The sequence below is a fragment of the Urocitellus parryii genome, chromosome 12, assembly GCF_045843805.1.
Source record: "Urocitellus parryii isolate mUroPar1 chromosome 12, mUroPar1.hap1, whole genome shotgun sequence".
NCBI lineage: Eukaryota > Metazoa > Chordata > Mammalia > Rodentia > Sciuridae > Urocitellus > Urocitellus parryii.
In genome coordinates this window covers 59,422,360-59,448,627 of record NC_135542.1, presented here as the reverse complement: position 1 = coordinate 59,448,627, position 26,268 = coordinate 59,422,360, and the positions used below count along the sequence as shown (strand labels likewise).

At 39.6% G+C, this 26,268-nt stretch overlaps 1 protein-coding gene across 4 annotated transcripts in view; it reads right to left on the bottom strand.

Moving 5' to 3' along the window:
• Crim1 (cysteine rich transmembrane BMP regulator 1) overlaps positions 1–26,268 on the bottom strand; it is a 179,247-nt gene that overhangs the window by 132,501 nt on the left and 20,478 nt on the right. For all 4 annotated transcript variants that reach the window (XM_026405877.2, XM_026405879.2, XM_026405878.2 and 1 more), the window contains exon 2: positions 9,847–10,020. In XM_026405877.2, coding sequence (XP_026261662.2) covers positions 9,847–10,020 — 174 coding nt within the window. The remainder of the gene's footprint in view (positions 1–9,846; positions 10,021–26,268) is intronic.

Below are 26,268 nucleotides of genomic sequence, written 5' to 3'. Positions count from 1 at the left end.
TGTGTGTCTATCTCATGGCCCCTCAAATGTCCTAGGACCAGGTCTTTTTCATATTCATTCCAAATGCTCCTGTGTAGTGGGCCAGCCTCAGGTCTGTCCTCACCAGGTGAGCAGGACACAGAAAGGGACAGGTCTGATTGTAGGGACTCCTTGCTCCATCCTAAAGAGCTCTCTTAATTAGAAAGGATGAAAATGTGAACGTTGGCTAAGGAAACCTTCTAGAATGCCATCAATCAGTGACTAAGGACCAGCAATTTCAACATTTTCTCATATTAAAGGCAAGAGTGATGAAGACAAAGATGAGGCTGGACTTTTGAAGTGGGACAAACAGAGTGGGGTAATGGTATAAGGGAAAAAAAAAGAAAAATGTGGCAATCTTCACAAGTTTCATACAAGGTTAGCTTTACTAACCTTCAACAGGAAGTAGAAGAAACTATAGCTTGGTCTACAGGTGCATTTTTGTGTGACTGTATGCATCCAGCCCCCTCCTTTTTTAAATAAAGATTTTTGCTTTTTCTTTCTTTAAAAAAAAATTAAAACCCTCTGTATTCAGAAGAGCTTTTTTCCTCAGAGAATGTCTTCCTAAAGGTATTAGTAAATACATAATACTGGCAAGATTGGGAAGTGGAATAAACATATTTACTAGAGAATTTTTATCTGTAGTAATAAAATAGGAAGAACACTGAAATACCACTTTGACTGAATGCAAATTCCTATTAAAGTGACCATGTTCCTAAACTCTTTCTTCTCCGCCCCCCACCACCTCCCTGCCTTTTTCCCCTTGCAGTACTGGATTGAAATGATTGGCACTCTACCACTGAGATACCTCCCCAGCCCTTTATTGTGAGACAGGGTCTCCCTAAGTTTTCCAGACTGGCCCAGAACCTGCAAACCTCCTGCTCCTCTTGCCTCAACCTTCAGAATCACTGGGCTAATAGGTGCACCGCCCCACCGTGGCTAGCTCCCAAAGTCTTTCTGGATTTTCCTTCCACGGACTTCTTTTCCCTCAGCAGAACAAATAAAAAACAGTTTGTCTTGGAAGAGTTGTCCACAATCCCAGATAATGGTTTGGGAATACTAATTGCACCAATGAAGAAATTTCCAATGGCCCGAGATACCAACTAAGGACAGCTTAGGAGAGACAACTCAGGGTGGTACACTCTTTAGGAACACAGTCTCTTTAGCCTGCCTGATGGACACAAGTTGGCCTGGCAGAAGATCTCTGTTCTGCCAAGGTCTGGGGAGAACCCCACAGATACAGAAGGCAGCTCCAAGCCTCTGGGAGGAAGGCAGTCCCGCCCTGGGGAGTGGTCTCCACTCAGTTCCCTTTGCCAGCAGCTCAGAAGGGATAGGATTCCAGATCCTTTGCTAGTGTCAGGAAAAACCTTAGCAGGGGCCAGGGCTTAGCCGGACACAGCTGGTCCAGGCAGCAAGCAACTCAGCAGCCTTGCGTGAGAGCACTTGCTGAGCCCTGGGAATAACTGAGAGGTCACCTACAGCCAAGCCAGAAACCACAAACACTGGAGGGGTTCCTCAGGGCTATCCAACAGTGGAAACCTCAACCTGTTCAAGTGAGTCATTAGAACAACATTTTGGTAAGTAACCCCAGAGATGGAAATTGAAAGGTTCCAGAAGAATATCATTTATCTGAAAGTATCAGGTGGTTTTCTGGCCTTTCAACAATGACAAAAAAATATCTTGTTAAAAATTCATATTAAGTACATGATATTTAATCTTAAACTAAAGCATGGTTACGTAGCAAACAGTGCCCATCTACAACTGCTGGTACTTCTTTAACTAACCTGGAGTAGGTTTGGAAAGAGATCATACAGGTGTTTGGACTAGGCACAATTTAGGACAGAAAACATGGCTTCAAAAAGCCAGAGTTAAGAGTTAAAACAAAACACAAAGGTTAAAGCAGAGAAAAGGTGGGAAAATTGATACATGGTACAGAGCATTATTACTTTATTTACCTGTAGAGTATATAGAAAGCATCTTTCTACGTGCAACCTTGGAAATATGGTTTCTACACCCATCCTTTTCTGTAAGCCCAAAGTGGTTGAATAAAATGCTGTCCTGTACCATCTGCCCATACTTCTCTTGGCAAAAGGATATAAAACATTTAATCATCACTTTTCTTTCGTGATGGGCACAAGAAATTGCAACTACCAGAAGGTCATTCTATGACTTCCCACAGCTAAAATGCAGGTATAATTATCCAACCAACTGCTCCTCTCCAACTGGTCTTAGGCCAAGTTCCTTGAGTTTCCTGTTTTTATTTCCCAGATATTTGAAACTGGTTTCCGCCTTTTGGTAGCCCTTTTGATTTTCCTTTTACCAGTTATCAAGACATCAAAACAACAATGATTTAAAACATGTTTTTAAGGGCAATTCTCCTAAAGATTTGTACCTTCAATGTAAACACTTAAAATATTGATTCAATCAGTCTAAAAGTCTACTATTTATAAAAATAACTTTGTCTATATTTTTCCCCATGAAATACTTATATTTAGATTTTAAAGTGTGTATATAACATACTATAGAAATGAAGGGAATGGGGAAAAAAACAAGGAGAGAAATGAATTGCAGTAGATGGGGTAGAGAGAGAAGATGGGAGGGGAGGGGAGGGGGGATAGTAGAGGATAGGAAAGGAAGCAGAATACAACAGTTACTAATAGGGCATTATGTAAAAATGTGGATGTGTAACCGATGTGATTCTACAATCTGTATTTGGGGTAAAAATGGGAGTTCATAACCCACTTGAATCTAATGTATGAAATATGATATGTCAAGAGCTTTGTAATGTTTTGAACAACCAACAAAAAAAATTAAGTGTGTGTGTGTGTATATATATATATATACATATACACACTTGTGTCTTTGTATGCATATATGTAAGCATATATTCTCTTAAAAAAGACATACTGTGTCATCAATTTGTGAGTCTTTACAAAAAGGGTAGATTAGCAATACAGATTTAAAATTACTGCCTTAATTTAGCAATATATTCACAAGCATAATTCAATACTGCTTTTAAGATGTAACTAGCCTAAGAGAAACAATTTATGCTAGAAATTTTAATGAAGTCCCTAACATAAAAATGAGCAATCTGTAAACCTGAAAGTCACTGCAAAACTGACTGCCTGGCTTCAGAACAAAGAAGAAAGAATTTGAGAGGTTCTCTTTTTTTTGTGGGGGGGGGGGGTGGATAATATGTTAAGTATACATATTCTCTTTATCAAGGAGTACATTAACAGAAGTTTGGAAAGACCATGAGCTTTCCCTGAACTTCATAAACCTCATAAAATATACAGGAGCCACCCCATTTCCATCCTTGCTCCAACAGAATAATTACAGTCATGCTAGGTTGTAAGAAGAGCCTCCTGACTTTAACTCTGGTACACCAGAGTCTCGCCCTACTACATTAACTACATGGGGAGGAAATATATATAATTTAACTCTTAGTATTTCTGATCCTATGAATTAATAATTACACTGGATCATTTCTCCTATAGTCCATATTATATTAGAAAAGATTTGGAGATAATGACATTTAATGACAATCAGAAAATCAAGAACAGCACAGGTTGTTCCATAGCCTACAGACTAAAAAATCCCTTTTAGATGTATTTCTAAAGTTTAGAAAACATCAAATGAGCAAACATAAAGGTTCAATACTTTTAAAAACAAATGAGGGGCTGGGATTGTGGCTCAATGTAGAGCGCTTGCACTAGCATGTGTGAGGCATTGGATTCGATCCTCAGCACCACATAAAAGTAAATTTAAAAAAAAAAGGTATTGTGTCCATCTATAATTAAAAAAAAATTTTTTAAATGATTTTCAGGATCCAAGTTTCAGGATTGTTTTATTACCTGGCCCTACACATACAAGATAAAAGGTCCCCATTGTATTTTAACTTCTTTTAACATTTACTTGGGAAAAAAAATCTAATTTCATAGTGAACCCACTACTAGGTATTAATATTTGAAATAAAGGAATTTTAGCATATGCTTTGTTCTAAAAAACGTTAAGTGATAGTAGAAATCCACAGGGATTGAAAAGGTGCACAACAAACTGCTTCTTTGTGCAGGGAAGTGGACTCCCATGAACAACACTTTGCTCTCAATGTGTGGGGAGACCTGGGCAGGAGCACTTTCTCCTGGGGTTTCCTGGAATTGCAGATTTCCCAGACCTCACCTGGCCTCAGGAATCAAGATCTCTACATGAGAAACCTAGGAGGCACTTTCCATGCATGACACCCAGGTGCAACTGCGATGGAGCAGGGCTGGGGGCGTCTGCCTTCCCTGTACTAATGTTATGGAATGACATCAGGTCCCCTGCCACAGCTGAAAGCATCTATCTCCACCAGGCAGTTTCAGAGGCTAAAAGGGAATTCTGTTGCACTACTTCAAAGCTAATAGTATGTCCAGCTCCATTCCATCACATTTTCTGTGAGCCTTCCTGCCCTCCCCCCAACACACATTAACAGAAAAAGTATATATATGTGTGTGTGTGTGCATGAATATATATATATATGCACGCGTATACACACATAGTCTCAAACATTTTGACGAGAAAAGTCTATGAATAAAAGCATACAGTATAATATTTCTCTCTACTAAATTTTTGTTTACTGACAAATAGTATAGATAGTATCAAAAGAATATTTGATGAGGTCACACAGCACAGGTTGTTCCATAGGCTACAGACCCAAAAAAAAGATAACAACCAAGAATAAAATTCAGCACTTAAACTTCACTTGTGTGAAAAAATGTGAAAGAAAAAAATGAAAACACTAAACGAGGAATAAGAGACTCATTATAGCAACATTTCCTCAGGTAGAACTGAAATAGCAAAAATTAAAGCATGGAATAATTAAAAGTTAATGCTCTGAGGTTTTTAAAATCTGGAAGGAAAACACCTATAAAATAGAAACCATTTGTCTCTATGTCAAAACTAGTTTAGCTTCAGAGAATATAGCCATCCAACATAAAATCAAACTATCTCTTTTGTCTTAAGCAGCAGGGGAAAAAAATACAGGCATCTAACTTCATATAAACCAAGTATTTCTCATCTGACTCTCAATCCTTACTAGCTAGAGGTATATATCTTATGCAATAGACATTTCCAGAATAAGTAAATGTTTAAAGTGTTATTGAAGGAATTTACAGCATATTTTTTTAAAAAATCAAAAATCAAAAGCAAGCTCCCACAACACAACTAAAATGTAGCATAATTTTTGTACTTGGCACCCTTAAGGCCATCTAGAAAAGGGTCCTTCAGTTAAAGGCAAACCAAAGTCAAACTGGCCAACTGGAGGTGTAGGGGCCCACGGCCTGTGCTCAAAACTTTCTTTCTCAATGAAGTCATGTTCTGAATGAATAAACAATGAAAGCAGCTCTGACATCAAGGGACTTATGAAGAATGCCAAGGAAAGGGCTCTGTTACTCTGAAAGAATCTGTGACAAGAATCTTATTTCTTTATCCTCCTATGAGACTATTTAATCATCTTAGTGCTCTCCTCTGAACTACTCTAATCCCAGGGATGGGTCTGAATGACTCTAACACAAACACTGGTAAAGACATTTCTGAACAATTGGTTGCAAATGAGTCAACCAATTAATAATCAATTAAATTATTACTCTATATTTCTAGTATCATAGGTGTCAACCACGGTGCTTTGCGTTCCCTTTCAGCTGGCTAACAGTACCAGCCCTTAGCCTCTCTTGGACTGTGCGGCAGACAATCAATGCTTCCTGCACCAGCCTCACTGCATGCACCCTTTTATCTCACTTTTGGTGTGTTAACATTGCCAGCCACTTTTTCCCTCCATTATACACATTACTGTCACATTAATCTTCCAAAAAAAAATTCTCCTACTCCTCATGTCACTAAGGTACTCAGAAGTCATTAAGGACACACACTCTCCCTGGCCTGAGCATGACTCACAAATCCTTATCTCCAGTTCAGATCTTTCTCCAAGTTCCAGACACATAACTCTCATCTTCCCCTTGATTCTCCATAGATACTGCAAACATAACAAAACAAATGCAGTATGTACCTTATTCAACCTCTCATAAAGCTGCTCTCCTTGTAGCCCACATTTAGCAAATGACACCAAGTACATCCTGAGCATCAGCTCCCCAAACATCCATCCTGACCATCACCGCCCTAAGCATTTATCTTCACAATCATTCCCCTTCACCCCCAAAATATGGAAGTCTTTCCCATCCTTATCCCCAGAAGTCAAATCAGCCACCAAAACTCACTGACTTGACCACGTCCACTTTCTCCTACATGGGCCCTCTGCTTAAGATCTTTTCTAGTCAAGGATGTTCTTACACTCTCCTTTCCCTTCTGTTGGACGAACCAACAAATTCCTTAAGAGTTGGAATCAATTCCCAGTTCCTCCGCAAAACCTTCCTTGACTTACCATCTTACAAATGCCAAATGGTTATTTGTCCACTCATGTATATGACAATGATATACAGTATCACATGTCAATTTTTGACTGTCTATCTTTTCTCAATAACAGCAAAAATTATTCACCATTTAAGGTTATCTGTAGGTGCTTTTAACAAAAAGAAAGAAACAATTGCAAAAGGCCCAAGTGTCATACTCCTGTTTGCAAAATGTTCACTGTGCAAGTCCAAAGCAGGAATACGTTTTACACAATCTATACCACTGTAGAAACCCACTTGATGTGTGATGCAGCAATGACTAAAATATTTCAGAACACATTTTATGGTTTCCACACAAATCTCTTCTATTATTGATAAATCAATCTGGTGATAAATCAGTGTGAACTTGAGTTATTTTTGTTTTCTCTACAATCTTCCAACTAGGGTTATTCTTCTTTGTAGACAGGTCTGACTTTCTCAGGGATGTACCCTTATAATACTCAGTATACTTAACATGAGAAACCCATGTATGAAGGCTAGTCTGTGAATTACATTAGCAATTACTTAAGTGACAAACAGCTCTATGAAGATGTCAAATTTAATTTGCCCAAAACAAAACTCTTGAGGCCTCCCTCAATCTGCTCCTCTCCCTACTAAAGGGAAAATACATCCTTGATTTATCATTCCTTTCCCACCTACATCACCAGGTCCTGTTACTTCCAAATGCTATCTCTATTACTTGCACTATCGTACTACTATTTCAGGTTAGAAATCCTAGGATTCTTTTTTGCTTTGTTACCCCTCCCTTATCCACTAACAAATACTGTCAGTTCTTTCATCGAAAGGCTGTTTGTTCATTGATGTTTTGCTGCAGTCTCCCCTGCTACCACTCTAGCCGGGCCCCGAAGGCACCATGTGTGGGTAACGGAAACAGCTCTCCAACAGCCTCCTGAAGGTAGCATCTCCCTTTGCCATCCACTCTGCACCTGCCCCTGTCCCCATTCTGCCTAACATTGATTTTACCACGCTCTGCTTCTCTCTGCTAATAAAGCTGTAATGATTTCTGATAGCTAACATTACCAGGCTTCAGCTCCCTGCACGATATTTAAGACATTTCATAATCTGGTTCCATTCTGCCTTCCCATCTTTATTTCCTATTACCCACCTATCGACATAAAACCTGGTTCTTTTAGAACAGTTCTGTAAGCAGCTTACACATAAGTCATAAAAATCCTTTGTTCCACATTTTATTCTTTTGTCCATGATGTTCTCATTCCTGAAATCCATCATTAACCAAACTCTTCATGATACCTTATCATATACAATCCTGGGTCATGCTTCTTGACCTTGAATGCCTATGGCATCCCAACTATCAAACTTCTATACTATTAATGATTTAATTATTTATAAGTATGATGTCATCACTAATTTTTTCATATATGATACGTATTTCAATATAAGTTAGACCTTTTTCCTTCCAAGTTATTTCCCAGTAAAGGAAAACTTCCCCTAATCCCGATTTCTTATAAACCTCACATGCTGCAAAGTGTTTTATGTTGAATAGCAAAGTATTTAAATTCAAATGATCTCAAACCAATTCTACTTTTGAAGCATACAAAAGTCATCTGACAATAAATTTAAAACTTTTTAAAAGTAAAGAAATTCAACTAGATGCAAAGAAATTTACTTAGATCTTTAAAAAAGCTATTAAAAATTACTTTTAAAAAAATCAATGAAGTTAATCACTACTCTGCAAAGATCATAAATATGCACCTAACTTATTACAAATGTACAGGTATTGTGTTTGCAGACATAACTTCCTGTGATAGCATCATACTTAGACCTGCTACATCTCAATCAACTTAGATGGCTGTGCAGAGCATGTGCAGGCTAATTAATGACCAGCAGGCTATTAAATGACTGGAAAGTGGCCCAAATAAAAACAATGATAGCCACGCCACCATGAGGCACTGGAAACATTTGAATCAAATAGTTTTGTGAAATATAAAAACAGCAAAAAGCAATGACTCTAATTGCTGTTATTTCATATAATATGGTGTTAAATACATTCATGTAACAAAATTAACTAGTGAAATAGACATGTAACTAATCATATAACTATCTGAGTTTGTATATTGAAGTTGGCAAAACAGTCATCTTGGTGGATGAGGCAGAGATGAGCAAAGGGCAGTCAGGACTGATAACGGACTATACTGGCTCAGAGTCACGATGTGATCAGAAGGGTACATGGTATGGCTACTCCTAGGCCTGCAACTCATCCACTATGTGAAACCTCTGTATAGTTCGGATTCAAAAATTGGATTAAAAGTTATGTAAAAGTGTCAACTGTTCTAAAACTTTATTTCCATTGTTTTCTGCTAAATTTTAATGATTTGGCGGCACGTGTAAATACATAGAGTAATGTTATTTTATAGGTCACTACAAATTTCTTGTTCTTTGTTACCATTTAATAGAACTTGGAAATGTAACACATTTCCAAAACTTCAGTCCTGCCCTACTGCCCTATGAGCTTGTCTTTTGGATGCTAAAATTCCTTGGTATTCCAAACTGTACTACCAACCATTCCACCTCAGAATGACATAATTTCAGAGATAAAATATACATTTTTAAATGACCTATTAGCACTCATTTTCTCTATTTCTTTTTTCCCCAAGAGTAAACTAGGGCTAAAGAATAATCCAATGCTGGTCAGAGACAGGGATGAGACACAAGCCCAGTTCTTCCCCATTATTAATATGGGTTGTGAGCCACAGCACCAAGTTCTGGGTACTCCACTTGGTATTACTGTGGTTAGGAATCATAATATTTTAAAATTCTCAATATTTTTTCTAGATTTTATACATGAATGTACAAATGTTATGTGTCATTTTAGTGTAGTCTTCTTGTTACTTTAATGTAACTTCTAACTTCTCTCGAGAGGTGAAGTGCCTCACGGTCTAGCCATACCTATGTGATTCCTGCCCCCTGGCAAAATCAACATCAGCCTTCAGTCCTCAATGCACAATTCTCCCTTCTCTTCTATAGAGCTCCTGATTTTGCCAGATGAGTTGCCTTTCTAATTAGCAGGCTCTCCTCATGAAATACCATCTTACGGTCAATCAAGCAGAATGGACCTGATGACAACAGATGCTGATCTCAAGCACAACACTCACGAGATTATTCATTATGCAGGGGTGACCTAGGCTGGCTGGCACAAGCTACCCTGCTCATGGGACCACAGCATTTCCATTCCACCTCCTAGGGAATACACACACTCAACCTCACACCAGCACCTGGTACACTTCATGCATCTCATTCAGGATTCTAAAAGCGACCGAACTCTGTAAGCTTGTATTTGCCTTTTTCAAGCTCAGATACTATCATGGCTCAGAGTTACACAATTCTACACCTTAGAGATGGGTGGTTAACAAAAATTAAGGCTTACCTTCAATTCTCTTTAAAGCTGAAAGGCACATATCCTTCCTTGGAAACTCAAAGGGATTGTTGCAGGTCCGAATGGTGTCACATTCACATTTCCCATTGATAATATTGCAGCCAGAGATAAGGTTTTCATTGCATGGTTCAAAACCAAGCAGTTGGTCATCATCCCAGTTCTCATCTGCAAGACAATTACCCAGATAATATTTTCTTGCTGCTTCACTCAAAGACCTGTTTAAGAGCAAGAATACACAGGGATGTCAAGATGAACATCCAATTCTGACACCTCCATTTGTGAAAGCCAATTTTAATTGGCTGAAATTGTACAAATGAATGAAACTTGACCTCCTACCAATAATGGAGAAGAATAAAATATAGCCATATACATAGATACATATAAAATGTTTGTGTTCGAATTCCACTACCTCCATGTCATAATAATTGAGATTCCTTTAGAATTTTTTTATTTTAAATAAGGTTTCATTGAATAGAGTTTCCTGCATTTTTCCACCATCAATAAAATTAAAGAAGTCAACATTTGTCAATCTACAAAATAATAATAATAATAATTCAAAATAATAATAATAATAGTTATTTGTCAATCTACAAAATAATAATAATAACTATTATTATTATTTTGAATTATTATTATTATTTTGGTATGGGGATTAAATTCAGGGGCACTAGACCACTGAGCCACATCCCCAGGCATATTTTATATTTTATTTAGAGATAGAGTTTCACTGAGTTGCTTAGCACCTCACCATTGTTAAGGCTGGCTTTGAACTCTGGATCCTCCTGCCTCAGCATCCCAAGCGTCTGGGATTACAGGCAGGCACTACAAAATTGTCCTTAAAACTACATATTTTTCTCCATCAGTAGACGCCAGCCTTAGGTTTGAGACAGTTCTTCAACTTAATACATTAAGGCACTAATGAACATTAAAAAAAATCAGATACCATTAAGAATCAAGAATGAGATACAATGGAGGAGATCCTCCTCTGCTGCGCTTTAGAATTGACTGTTAGTGTCCAATACCGCCCAGAGCTGAAGCCAGCAATGCCCCCAACACTATGAGCTGAGGCCTAGTGAGAGACTGAGGTCTTCTCATTCTAAAGCTGAGACCAATCTGGGTAAGGATCACGGAATAGAATAGATGTTCATAAATACAAAAGATCTTTAAAACAAGCTTTGCTGGACCCAGCTCAGAAGAATCCAACTACCATGACAAAACCGTGGTCAGGCTCGATTCCTGGTAGTTAAAGTAACTCTTGCAGGAAACCAGACTATTTCTCTATGGGTCTCTGGGAAATTACATGGGTTTTTCTCCCTCTTAACATTATCTTTAAAAGATACTTTATCACACCTGAACTGAGGCCTGACTGTTGAATAGTAAACATGTTTCTGATAACCGTATCTGAAGAGAATTTTAAAAAGTGCTTGAGTTTGAGAAAACTTCAACCTGTGGCACACACTAAGGCAGGAATAAATGCCATCCTAAGAATGTGTGTTGGGCTGGGGGTGTGGCTCAGTGGGAAAGCACTTGCCTATCATGTGCAAAGCCCTGGGTTCAATCCTCAGCACTAGGGGGAAAAAGAAGAAAAACAAGCAATGTGTTTTCACAGAAGAGAGCATAAACAAACAGCTATGGCTTTTATGGGACTAACATGTACTTCTGATGTCATTGCTCTATGCACAAACTAGGCAAAACTCCCTCAGTGAAATAATTTTATTGCCAAGATGTCTTTAGAAGAACATCATTCACGATACAAAGAGCTTCAGGGTGATTCTCTTAAGAAAAGAAAGGAGAAAATCTCCTGTGTTTTGATTTCAGGAGATCACTTTATGTGATCAAAGCCTCAGCTATCAGGAAAATGATTATCTTTTGGCTTCAGAGTTTAAACAGACACACAAATGATCTGTTTTAAAATGTTTTCCTCCTTAGTCTGCATCTGGTCCTTAGAAGCATATAATGCATAGAATATTTACAGGAAGGAACTTTTTATCTGCAAGGTGGCAGTGCAACTGCTCAAGTACTCCAAAAGGAAAACTAGGAACAAATTCAACGTAGAAATGGTGATTTTTGTCTTCAGTTACAACAAAATGGTGCATCTAAATGATATCTTATCTCTGTGTCTACCTGTCGACATGCTATTAGTACCACTGTCCTGACACAGTTCAGTGAAATGTTCCATGAAGGACTTTCTGTGACTGCCTATGTCCATTGGTAATTCAAAAATCCTTCAAACTCAGAAGTTCAAGTAACATTTGAGCCACTGAAAGACTTCATATTCCTGAGAGGAAACCCTGATTAGCATTTTGGTAAATATATGCAATATCAGTGAGATGTTGCATATCTACCAAGAAATGTTTCCACAGTGAAAACCCCTTCCCTCCACTAAAATTGGAACTCCCTGCAGACATCACCCTCTTGGGCTACCACAAAATTCTCTAACCTGTCTCCCTGCCACTATTTTCCTGTCCTTCCACCTCATTTCTCACAGTTACCAGAATCGTCTTCCTCCATAAACAAACAGTGTTTCTTTCTTGCCGAGAAGAAAAAGTCCAAACTTTTTATTGTTGAATACAAAGCTCTTCAAGACTGACAGGCACCTGTGTCTACAGATTCCTCTCTGACCCATCTCCCCCACAGCCTAATGTTCTAAGCACACTGAAGTTCCCTCTACAAACCCATAGAAACTGCCCCCATGCTTTGTTCATGCAGCTCATCTACCCAGAACACCTCCTTCCCTTCTTTCTCTCATGACTTCTATTCAACCTCCAAGACCCAGTTCAACTGCTACCTTTCTGAAAAGTCATCTTCAGCTGGCTCAAGAGAATGAGCTATTCCAGCCTCTCACTCCCTCCTGCAGTGGTTTTATTTAAGTCAAATTTCCCCAATAGACAGAGTTCTCAGAGGCAGAGTTGGGGTCTTATCCAAACTTTGGGAAAACAGTAAATATGTATATATACACATACATACATATATATGTATGTTTACTATATAAAGAACATGTTTAAAAATACAAATATTGGGCTGGGGATGTGGCTCAAGCGGTAGCGCGCTCGCCTGGCATGCGTGCGGCCCGGGTTCGATCCTCAGCACCACATACCAACAAAGATGTTGTGTCCGCCGAAAACTAAAAAATAAATAATAAAATTCTTTCTCTCTCTCTCAAAAAAAATATACAAATATTATTTTAACTGTTAATCATCAAAGCACTGTATGAGACACACATTTTAAAGAAATGCTTAGACACACTGGTGCATTTTTTACTAAGCATCATCTGTCATTAGCCTCCTTCCCAGCTCAGCTCTAAGACTGCAACCTCTTATCACAGGACTGGCATCAAGAGTCCTTCCAAGAAGCCCCTCTCAGAGCCAAACTGTTTTCACTGCCAGATGCATTTCCTTGCCTTGCTGTAGGAAGACCACTTCCACTGAATGTGGAATCAGAACTAAACGATAACTGCCCTTGATCCCTCCCTGGCTCCATACCGTTTGCTTCTTTCTCAGCAACAACTCTCTGGCAGCAGCAAGGCTGCACCCAAAGAAGCACAGGTGAGTCTGACTCAGAAACATCACAGGTCTGCCTGGAAAGGAAGCATCACTGATTTGGAAGTCACAAAGTCTAAAACACTTTTTTTTTTTTTTTTTTTTTTTTGAGAGGAAACCTTTCAATCCCCTGCCCCCACCTAATCAATACTTTTTTCTTTTTGACAAATAGCTCCCTTCACAGCAACTGTTTTATGGGATCAAATACAATATACTTCTGAGACAAATGCTTTTATAGTTTTCTATTACACAGAACATTATACTGTAAAATAGTTTAACTGAAAATCCACGGGGTTTCAGAGAAAAAGTATACTGAAATTTGATTCAATCACAGACTAAATGAAATCTAAGTGAATCTGAGCCCAATACAAGTTGAGGATCCCTTATCTAAACGCTTGGGATTAAAAGTGTTTCAAATTTAGGAGCTTCTCAGACTCTGAAATATTTCAGTGGACCTTATATTATACATTTCAGATTTCAGAACATTTCAGACTTCAGATCAGGGATGCTCAGCTTGTTGCGCTGGACAGTACTTGGTAAATTCTCTGTTTTGAAATTGCTATACAGCAAAGGATCCTAGTTCTGCTTCTCCAATTTGGTTCCTGATTCCCCCCCCCCCCCGGACTTGTCAGAGAAAAGAAAAGAGTTAAAAAAAACAGAGGTGCTGCTCTTTATTTAGAACAAATGTTTTTTTTTTTCCCCCTGGTGCTCCACACGTCACAGAATGTAGCCCCCTAGACTGAAAGGTGAAAATAACTGAGGTACCTCTGTAAACGTATTTTAAAGTTTGTCACAGCAACAAATCAGGACACTAAATAAGTTATCTTCTCTAAATATACATAAAAGGAAAAAATCGAAAAATTTCAGGTATGAATTCAAATTCATACAATTTAATTTGTCCACATACGTGAGTACTCGAGCAAAGACACATAGCTAACTGCTAAACCAAATCTCCACTCAGAAGGCCCACTGGCAATACAATGCCCTTCCTTGGCACAACCACTGTGGCTCAGGGTGTGGCAGAATTACTTCATGGATACCCACTTCATCCCACAAAACATCAGTGATGCAATCAAAGGCTGAAATTCAATGAGATTAATAACTTGTACTGTATTCAATCAAGGGTATCCTTAAGGAAAACTGACTTTTGAAAAAAATTACTACTTATTATTATCACAGTGCATGGTGGCAAATATGAGGACACAAAGTACAGTTTGGTGCCACGGCCTCAATCATTCAGACTAAGATGCCAACAGTTTTATATACCACATTTTTACACTGCTGGCATCAAGAGGACAGAATATGGACAGCTAAATATTATAATGGACATAGCTTGACCTCATGAACCATCTGAAAAGGCGCTGGGGGTTCCCCAGGGGTTGGCAGCCCACAATTTGAGAATGCTGTTCTAAAGAGTATGATCGTACCCTGCTACTACACATTAGCCACCAGAGCACAGGAACCAGGTCTGAGGAACAGCAAAGGATACCGGGTACCTGTTCTCACTGAACCATAAAAATGCATGTATCTGTAAGGTGACTTAGCTAATATGCAACTGGTTAATAGAAAAATGGTGTCAATACATAAAGCAAAAGTTGCACTAGTTTCTACGTGGCATTTCCCAGAACAATGTTACGAAAAAAAAAAATCCAAAGGAGTTTCCCCTCCCCTCCACGATGAAAGGAAAAATCTTAAAATATATGAAGACCTGAGGCTGGTAATTTTATTCAAATTCCTTTCTTTAGAATAAAAATGACAGTTCTAGTGGCTGAAATTTCCACAATTAACTATCTAAGGAGCTTGCAAACGAAAAAGCTACAGACATTTCCCCCTGTATTTAAAAAAAAAAAAAAAAGGAGGAAAAAAATGACTCCTGGATCTTGTGTTTAATTTTGATGAAACGGGTCTCCATTAAGAGTAACTGACTTCAAGGACCCGTGCTCTGAGAGTAAGCAGAATGAGCTCTGGAGTATGTGCAGCTGGAAAGGATGGGTTGGCAGGGACACAGGTGCAAAATCCGGGGTGGCTTGCCTGTGTCAGTATTTTTACTTGGGTTCTTATGGTTTACATTTATCCTCCAGGTACATAGTTCCACAGGTTTTAAGTGGCCTCCTCTAACCGTTATTTCCAACAGCTCTTATTTTTAGTATAATGAATGATTTTGCAGAATGTGAGTTTTTTTCCTTGTTTAAGAACAAACATTTGATGCCAAAGTAAAATCACTGTCCTTCCAACAGCCCCATCCAGTCTTGCCCTGGACTAAGTCTTTCTGTTACACAAAGCAGATGCCTGAAGTTCCTTCCTCCAACAATTGATATGGGAGATTTTAATGCAAAGGCTAGTAGGAAAAAAATTTCCATCCTGAGGGCAGGAAAGGGGGGACTGAGAAGGATGTGAAGGAAGGGGCCTCATTTACGTATGGAGCACATCAACTGCAGACCTGTGGGAAGCAGCTCTAGGGCGCCTCCTCCACCAAACACACCATGCCAGGAGCTGGAGGGTCCAGCTGTGCACATTCGAGCCTGACTGCTCCTGGAGTCAACCTCTTTGCCCATCAAAATATCTTTCCATCACGTTGCTCAAGTCTGAATTACTACCAACATGAAATAAAATGTTTCAGCCACAACTATACGTACGGGACAGAGGACTATGTGTTAATCTAAAATTTCTGCCTTTCTCAAGGTGGAAGGCATTTGTACACTCATAGCCTTACCTTTTCTACCTTGTACCTGCTTAGGCTAATGGAGTTTACTCCAAACCAAGAGATAGCTGCACCCCATTATGTAGCAATCCACTTACCAGAAATATGCTAGAGCAGATATTAAAAAGCAAGAAACAAATTCACGGTACACACTCAGAAGCTCATAGTAATGGAATTCTGTTGGCAGCAGAGAGGCTTCTGGGAATATATATCAAATTAATTCTTCAGCTGTTCACATATCCCTGTGGCTAGGGTAAGATGCAAATAGCTAATACTGGTATCTCTTTCCATGCCAGCCTAGAAACTCCAGTGTAATGTAAAATTGCTGCTCTTAACTCCCCCGGCTCCCAGCTGGCTGTTATCGGGCGTTCAGTTCTGCTCCAGGAGGACTCTAATGCAGTGAGCTTTCCTTCTCCCTGCGCCGGGCTTAAGGCTGATGTTCCAAAGCTGGTTCTTCCCTCTTCCTCTCTTTCTTGTACTGTAATCAGCGCAAAGCAGGAAGGGCAAATTTATGGTTATCAGTAGAAATGACTTAAGTTCCAAAAAATCTGTTTTACAGGCATTTCTACAAAGTAAAACCATGTTAGGTATATGAAAGTGTATACCAAAGTGGACAAAGCTAGAATCTCTAAAACAATGGAAATGCTAAAATGCACACAAATATTTGTTGAAGACTTAAATGAATGCAAACCTCTAAATATAAAACAAATGACAGGAATATCTATCTGTACTATGTCTCAGTGAGGAATCCACTGAAAAAAAACAAGCAGTACTGGCCCAATTTACTAAATCAGTTTACAAGACAATGCTTATTAATGGTAAGCACATGTTCCAAAACTGTAGTTTTCATCAGATACCTTAATAATACAAGTAACAGGAGGACCAGATATGCACTATAGAATGCAAATCATTCATTCATTACTTCTTTCAATCATGTGCTCCTCAAACACATATTGTTATCTATTATGCATCGAAACCTTAGCAAGGTGCTAAGGCCTCAGGATGCCAGGAAATAGGTTTACAGTATAAAGTTCCACTATTCTAATCAAAATCACACTAAATATATTAATAAAATGTTCCTAAGACTTCTGAAATAGAGGAAAAGGTTAAGGTAAGGATAATTTCCTTTCTGACAGCAGGAAGCTAGTGGGGAACAAGGTGGAGGCATTTAAAAGAAGATAAGTCTCTACAAGTAAGGATTTCATGAAATCAGAAAAGAGAACAGGAGAGACTGAACATGCTATCCTCCTTCTTTACATTCTGCCTACACCAGGAACTCTCCTAAACTGCATTACAAACAAACAGACAATCCAGAGGTGGGGTGTGTAACAGACAGGGCCTTGGCCTGGAGACCACAATCTGGCCCTGGAAGACCCTGAACAAGACATGTAGCTCTCTATGCTATAATTTTTTAATTAAAAAGGAGAAGGAATGGATAATTCATGAGGTCACCATAGACTTCATGTGTCTTTGATTCTGCCATCTTTGTTGAAATTGAACAATCCTAACAATTTATTGAGGGTAGTCACAGAGAATCATATATTTATGACAGTCATAATTTAAATTTAAAATATTTTCCCATTATTACACTATATCAAAAATTTTGAAAATCCAAATTACTACGCATAGGTAAGACAAGCCAGGAGTGGTTTTGATATAATGGTCACTTTCAATGACCTTCCTAGCACCTCTGGTCTTAGAAAATTCATGAGCCAAGGCCTCAAAAAATTCTGATTTAATAAAACAGGACTGGCCATGAATTGACAACTGTTGAAACACTCTGTTATTATACAATTATCTCCACTACTGTATATATTTGGACATATCTATGAAAGACTTTTTTTTTTAAAAAATGAGGCTAATTTCTAGGCAAATTTACCAAATACTTAAAATGAAGAACAATGGAAGCACCACATGTCAATGCTGAGGGAACCCAACCAAGGCAATGTTTAACAGGCAACTGGAGGGCACATAAGAAAGGTAAAGAAATGATTTAGCTAAGTATTCAACTGAAGGAATTAGAGCAACAGAGGAAGTCCAAAGAAACAAGAAGGAAAGAAATAATAAAGGCCACAAAGGTGGTTAATAAAACAAAAAAATTAGTTCTTCAAAAAGATTAAGTAGCCTCATGAATGGCTTGTGATCAACAGTTTCAGAGAGTGCATTAACTTATCTGGTTTATTTTGATATTTATAAATATGTTTTTCAATCAGTTTCTGGATAATAGTTTTACCAGAAAGTTACTCAAAGTTAGTCATTAAATGGCTACATTTCTGATTTTTTTTTTAAACAATCAAAACAGGTATTTGAATGGCCATTTAAGTTTTTTCCAGCTACAACTAGTTTGATTGTACTCTGTGCCACAGAACTCAACCTTTCTTTCATATCTTCTGCTTTGACATTAGATCCCCATGTTTTTAAAGGAAAACCTTGAGTCTCCTCCCCTGACCCACATCCGTGCAGTGCTGGACTGGTCAGACACATCCAGACACATTCATTCCACTGTTAAGCAATGTAGCTGTCTCTGTCTGTACTTATTTGTTAAATCACGTAACTCCATGTCAATCCAGCCTTGAAGAATCTCAGTTACCAAATGCTGCTTAAAAATTAACAAATCTTGGTTGAGGGGAAAATGATCTTGGAGAAGCTTCTAGTTGTGTTCTATTTCATCTCTTGTTTAAGATGCTTTAAGAGCCATCTTTCGCTACCCCTTCTATACCTGGTCCCCAGTGTTGGATCTTCCTACAGACCGGTTATAATGTACATAACACCAGCAAAGTGTGTTAAGAGAACAGCCCAATCAAACGTCTGAAGAACATAGTTTCAAAGCAATGTCTACAAAATAAAGCCCAATATCCATGGCACAGAACATGAAGTCTGTTTAGACGATCACAACCCACTTCTTCCACCTCTTGTCTTCCATATCACATATCCTCCTTTCTCCAACAAAACACTAGGTGACCTGTGTTCCCTCTGCCACCCATGTCATTGCATGACTCCGTGGCTTTCCATGAGCTGGTCTCCTGCCTACAAAGCTTCTTCTTATCATCTGCTTTGAAAACCCCTCCTCAGTCTTTTATATTTCTGTGGATATCATCCACCCTACAGGGACTGAATTACATATTATTTCCTCTGTAGGACTTCTATTATATATTCAAAATTTTTCACTTACAGCAGTATAATGAAATTGCTCATCAAATTTCCTCTACCAGAAAGTGACTTCTTTGACAAGAAGGATATAGTTTTACTCTTCATCATTGAGCCATCGTAAGGCTCAGTAAGTAATACCTTAACAAAATAAAAGTCTACATGAGGAATGAACAGGGACCGGGAGGAAGACAAAAGGGCTTGAATTTAAGCAAAGCAATATGAATCTTCAAAGGCCAAACCTTTTCTGGAAAGTAAGTTTAGTGATGGGGCGGGGGACGTTGATTATTTAGAAATAACTGAGGACTATCTTTGGATCTCAGTCTTCCTACTTGTAAAATATTAATACGAACTCAAGTTTTCTTTTAACTTCAACATTACATTGTACCAACCCTTGCACATATCTATACTTATGACATTCTAAGTGAGTGAATGAATATAATACGCCTTGCCATGTCAGACAAATACTAACTTAAATGACAAACTCTCCTATCTTCCTTTCTGCCACTTCTGTATGTCACGACATGAGATAATATGACACAAGTTAATGCTTCTTGCCAGAGAGGTACTTGAAGACATGAATAATGCATAGTACCATTTTATAAATATTAATGTACGCTCTGACCTAAAATCTGTTAGCCAACTAACCTAAAGCAAACCAGTAGAGTAGGTATGGGGATCGCACTCATCTAAAAGTAGAAACCACTACAGTGAAAAGAAATGGGATTAGAACTTCAAACAACAACAACAACAAAACAAATACAGTGCTCTGAAAATATGCACTTTGAAAGATATAAATTTTTCATCATTGCAACTGAGCAGTTAGCAAGGATTAATGAAGCACACTGCACCCCAGAGACAAAGCTTCTGGTAACAGCTAGCACTCAGTGAGCACCTGCCAGGTGCCAGAGAGTGGAGTAAGTGCTTCCCAGGGGTTAAACAGCTTCGTTAAGGACAGGAGCTGAGCGAGGCAGGGCTGAATTCCACAGCGCTATCATCAGGCAGGCAATGCGAGGAAGTGGGAAGTGAGGCGGCCAAGGGCTGGGCAAAATTCCAAGTTCCAGTGAATGCACAAGACCTGAGCATCGGGACAAAGAGGGGCAGGGACACCACTGACCTTCACTCTGGCCAAGTCCATCTCCAGGGAACATGGCCTCCAGGCCCACTGTGGATGGTCCCCAAACTGTGGGGACAGGCAGACAGATCCCACAGCCAAGAAATGAAGCTGCAGGCTCACCTTTGGAACCACCCAAAGAACAGAAAACCAAACAATATAAACATGATCTCAACTCTTCTATCCTCCAGGAAAACAAGGATTTCTTTGTTAAGGCAAACAATGCCTTCATATACAGCCAGACTCCTGAGGAGCAAATAATGATTTTTAAATGGCGTAATGATCTGTAAGTAGCATGAAGGAATCTTTTCAGGATAATAACTTTGTGAAATCAGTTAGCAATTGTTTTGTAAGGAATGTTTTTACAAATCGACTTGAACACTGCTGTGAACTTTACCTTAATAATTTATCTAAATTCTTCAAAATAAACCAAGTGGAAGATAGTAAGTGAAAGAGTAATATTCCAACAATTATATCTCTAACTGATCCTTACTACTGCTCTACAAAGAAATACCCTCCCAAAATATCTTACCTAAAAACCTAAATCTTTGAAGCTGGGAGCAGAGCTCAGTGGTAAGCACATATCTAACACTGAGGCCTGAGTTCAAATCCAATATTGCAAAATAATACAACAACACACACACACAAAAAACCCAAACCTCTGATTTAAAAAACTTCTGTGTGTATATGAATCAAGTTTATCTCTGTTTGATCTCTTGTGTGCCTACATACTCAAGGAATCTCCTCCTACCTAGTCCTGCCAACAAAGCACAATTTGCTAATAATATTCAACAAATACTGTTTTTGTGCACAGCATACAATTTCCTGTTACCGATTTTCCTAATATTTGAAAGTTTGATGTATGTGTCTAGAACTTTATTCTTAAAACACCATTAAAATTCACTCTGCTATAATCTGTTAATGAAGGCTACAGTCTTATAAATCTCAAAGGAGAACCAGAGAAACAACTTTAGCCTATTAAGAAAACTCAGCAACACAGAGCCTGCCTGATACCCTAACTTGAAAGGCATCAAGTCCCTGAAATTCATCTGCAATACTCCAGAAAGCAGCAAATGTAAATTAGGGGACAATGAAAAGCAGGATTCACGCCTGAGGGTATGTCAAGAAAGGAACATTAGTAATTTGGTTGAACCATGATTCACACAGCATTAATTTAACCCCTAAAATGCATGTGAAATAAACCATACAAATAAATATAACAATACAGAAATTTTTTTTGAAAATCTTAAAAACATGCTTGAAAATGTATTTACACATTTCTCACAAAATTGAAGTTTCCTTTGTGTAGTACTGTACCTCTAAACCTAACGGACCCAGCTCCAGTCAATGGGTACTTAGTTTGGGGATCTCAGTGATGACAGCACAAACCAAACCTAAAACCCTATGCTGGCTCTCTCCTGCCTATGGAGTCCAGTCCAACTTCTCACACTGGTAAAAGTGGCCGAGCCCAGCCCCAGCTAACCTCCAGTTATTTTCCACTGTGTAGCCAGCACCTCTTGTCTTCCCAGGCCACAGCAGCCTCAGGGTCTTGGCACTTATGTTTCCTCCCCCAGGTGTGTGGAGGGTTCACACTTTCACTCCTTCAGGACTAGGATCAGCTTCAACTTTACAGAGACTTCCCTGACCACTATAATCCCTCCCCCTTTCTCGGTTTATTTTCCTCCCTAACACTGACCTCCTTTGGCATGCGGGATGCTTTAATAACTTGGTTTGTTCTCTGCACCAGAAAACTCTAGGTTGGCGGAGATTCATTGTTCAATCTTCTGCACCTGGAACAGGACTCAGTACACAGTAGGTCCTCCAGCAATCAATTCCCTGAGTACCAGTGAGTTCACTTAATGAGCCTTTGTCAACAGCATTTCCTCTGCTTAGGAATACTCCTCCCCCTCTCCATCTAGAAAGCGGCACTATCCTACCCAGCTTAAATGTTTTTTTTTCAAAGAAGTTTATTTTATTTTCTCCCATCCATTTCTCTCACTTTCCAGCATACTTACTCACAACCCTTCACTATGTTAAGCCTGCAGCTGTTTACAGCCAGATCCTGAGTTTACTGGGGCCAAAGTTGCCTTCTTCATTTCTGTCTCCACTCCATGCTGAACTGGGGAGGCTGCACATACCACAATACCCACTTGCAGAATGGAGCAGGGAACCGTGAATCTGAGCAGAGAACTATTCTAGAAGGTAACAGCCTCTGTTAATAATGTCACATGAAAAGAAGTGCAGCACTTTAAAATCCTTCTGTAGGTATCTAAGAGTCAAGTTTATTTAATTTCTTCACTACTTACCCATTCACATTTAGTTGTCTTTTCAGAATGTTTGAGATGGATGAAAAAAAAAAAAAACCTATAGTAATTTAAACCTTCTGGGAACTAGAAGGTAACTTTCTATTTTAAAACAGTAGTAACAAAGAAAGTTTATATTTTCCATGTTTCAGATAGAGCACATGCATATATAAACATACAAATATACAGAATAACTCATTTGCTTTAAAAAGAAAATGTATATAAAAGAGCTCATTTTTCTCAGCATGAAGCGGATCCAGCTTCTGTTCAGAAGCACAATCCCTTCAGGTATGGCAGCAGTTAGGATATATCTTATCTTCAAAGGGTGTTTCAGAAGTAGAATCTACCTATTGTTTCTACTCCTTTTTCAAATGCATGGAATTCAATTTTAAATATTGCTAACAAAAACCTGGTATACCATCCTGGTAAACTTTGCCTGCAGTCTGGCAACAGTATGATCTGATCAGGGTTCCAGAGGAGTCTGCATCAGGCGGGTTCCAGTCCTGGCTCAGCATCCTGGTTCAACCAGAGACTGGGAGGAAGTGAGAGACCCATGCTTCCCTGTCCTGAAGAGGGGCAAAAAGCTGATGGCAGTGACATCACCATGGAACATGTCCTAAATACCTCTCTGAGGGAGGTAAATGACCCCACTGTGCCCCAGGGGCACCCATCAGTAACAGACAACTGAAAAGGACAGGTAAGTAACAAATGACTTCACACTGGAATGTGCATCCATGCCCTTCATTAACCTAATACTCTCTTTGCCAAGACTGAGCATGTTAAAGACACAGGTCTTCAAATGAAGTCTGCTCTACTCTAAAGGAAAAATGGGGTGAAGTTTCTTTTAGAGGTCCTTCTAACATATTTGGTTGCTAAGCCATATAGTCCCTGGACGCGCCTTCTCCCCATCCACCCTCTTCATCATCTCCTCTGAGAATTTCCTCAGGATTCTTGTCTGCACCTACTTTGTTCACCTCTTCTCCTTCTCACCCCAACTGCTGGAGCAGCTCACCTGCCTGAGCCCCGCTCTACCCACAGCATCCAGCCAAGGGCCTGGCCTGAAGAATCTGCTTGTTCCTACCTGCAGGTCCAGCACGGGCTGTGTGGGAGCCTGTGGGCCACGTGAGGGGTCACACTGCCCAGCATTTCCTTTCCCTCCATCCCACCCCAAGGCCACGGAGAGCGCCTTCCCTCTCAAGAGTCTTTCCTGTTTCCCAGGCCAGGTCCATCCAGGACACTCAACTGCCAGGGGTCAGAGTGCCACATTCCAGTGGCTTCACACCACTCCAGGGAGGGCTCCAGATCCTGTACAGGGGGCGGGGGTGGAGCAGAGAAGCAGGGAGGGAAAAGTTCAGCAGAGGCTGATCTGGCCAAGTGTGCTCTACATTCTGGGACAAAGTCATGGGGGCATGGAGGGCAACAGGACCCCAGGAATTCCTTCCAGAGTGGGCAAGAGGAAGCTCCTCACCTCTTTGGGTGGGGAAGGAAGACGAGGCCGTCACTGCAGATGTGGTAGAAATCTTAGGAACAGGATGGACTTGTAAGGGTCTGAGTTTTTTAACCTGTAAAGTGAGCAGGCTGGCAGAGATACATTTCTAAGGAAGCTTCCAAGTCCATGATTCCGATTCCTTGTGTGTCAACAGCCTTCTCTCCTTGGTCATTTTCAAAGCTTGGGATTGGATCATTGTGACTAACAAACAGAATGTCACTTACATCCAGAAGACATCCAAACTTTCTTAGCTTCCCCAAACTAGATTCTCTTCTTAGATTAGTGGATTTCTTTGGCCTCTCAGATTTACATCTCCTGGGTTTTCCTGGTGTCTTTCTTTTATCTCTGTGTCCATTGTTTTAACTCTGAAAAGTCAGAGCTCAAATCCCCAGGCATGGCCTCTGGAGCAGCCTCCAGCTCCTCCTGATTGTAGGCCCCAAGGCTTATGAAATTAGGTTCCAGGATGGGCATCCTCCTAAGGCCTCCCTCTGTGTGGGCACTAACAACTCTGACCCCACCTGGTCCCAAGATAGGCAGCTGCGAGCAATACAACATGGTGCTCAGGGATGAATTCCCCACACAGAGTTCCACTCCACTGAAACCCAAAAAAGAGAAGCTGGGGAGAACTGAAGAGTCTGAAGCCATGCTATAGAACAAATGGGTGAACAAGTAGATAACATATGGCCTCCGACCTACTCCTTCCCAAGAAAGCCAAGTCCTAGGAGAACAAATGAAAAGGACTTTGGGAGGGAAGAAGAGGGAGACAGCGCTGGGGAGAAGGGTAAGCCCAGGGAAGGCCACCTTGGGCTCTCATTCATGTGTTAATCGAAGTCATAAAAAGCATCACTGAGAGGTTTTGCCTCTCAGAAGGTACTCTGGAAAACATATCCTTGAGAGGTGGAAATTCAACAACTACACTTCAAGTAAATGTCTATCTTTCCCCTTTTTGAAACCAATCATTGCTTTTAATAAACCTCTAGGAATAAACTTTGAGGGCAAAGACTGACTAAGCTGGTGGGTAAGATAATTAATATAACCCTATAAAAAGACAGTCTGATATGAATTCATCTCATTTGAAGCAACTGCCTTTATTACTTTATTTTAATTTTTTTATTTATTTTTTATTTTATTTTTTTTTAAAGAGAGTGAGAGAGGAGAGAGAGAGACAGAGAGAGAGAGAGAGAGAGAATTTTTAATATTTATTTCTTAGTTCTCGGTGGACACAACATCTTTGTTGGTATGTGGTGCTGAGGATCGAACCCGGGCCGCACGCATGCCAGACGAGCACGCTACCGCCTGAGCCACATTCCCAGCCCAAAAAATAAATAGTAGAATTCCTGACCAATTATCACCTCTTATCTATCTAGCAACGACTCAACAACAGAGCATTCCTTTTATTTACTAAGACCCAAACACTAGTAAGAAAATATGCTTTCTGTGTAGCAAATCATCAGAAAGTAACTAGAATTTGGAGCCTCCTCTTTTGTGGACATACCACCCTTCCTAAGAAAATGGCTCAATGTTCTGTTGAGAAAAATCTGTACATTACCACCAGGAGCTGTTCTCCCTGTGAGCAGACTGCATGCACTCTTATTGGAGCTGAAATAAAAAGTGCTTGCATTTTGCACACAAGCAAAAACAATCAGATGGCACCTTCTGAATATGAGACTGAACAAACTGTTTAACAAGCACCTATTATGTATAAACCACAGGGCTCCATGCTGAGGTACAAAGATAAAATGGTAACTAACATTTACTGAATGTTCACTACGCACAAAAATACAAGCCTCTAATCCTTAACATGAATCAATTAAATTATTTCTCACAACTGCCCAAATGAGAAGATACCACCATTATCCCCATTTTAATGAAAACTGAACAGAGGTGAGGAGCCTGGCCAGGGTAAGCACCATGCACCAGGCAAGTGGCTAGGATGGGCTGTGAACTAATGTCAGAGGCTGAACTCCCAACGGGACACAATTTTGCCTTCATTAATGAATTTGTCGTCTAGGTTTTTCCCTGAGGAAATCATTTCCTTGGCCAGGTTTCTTAAAACTGGACCCCTAATACTCCCAGGCAATGGAAGCCATGTGCACTACCTGTGCCCCAAGACAAGGTTG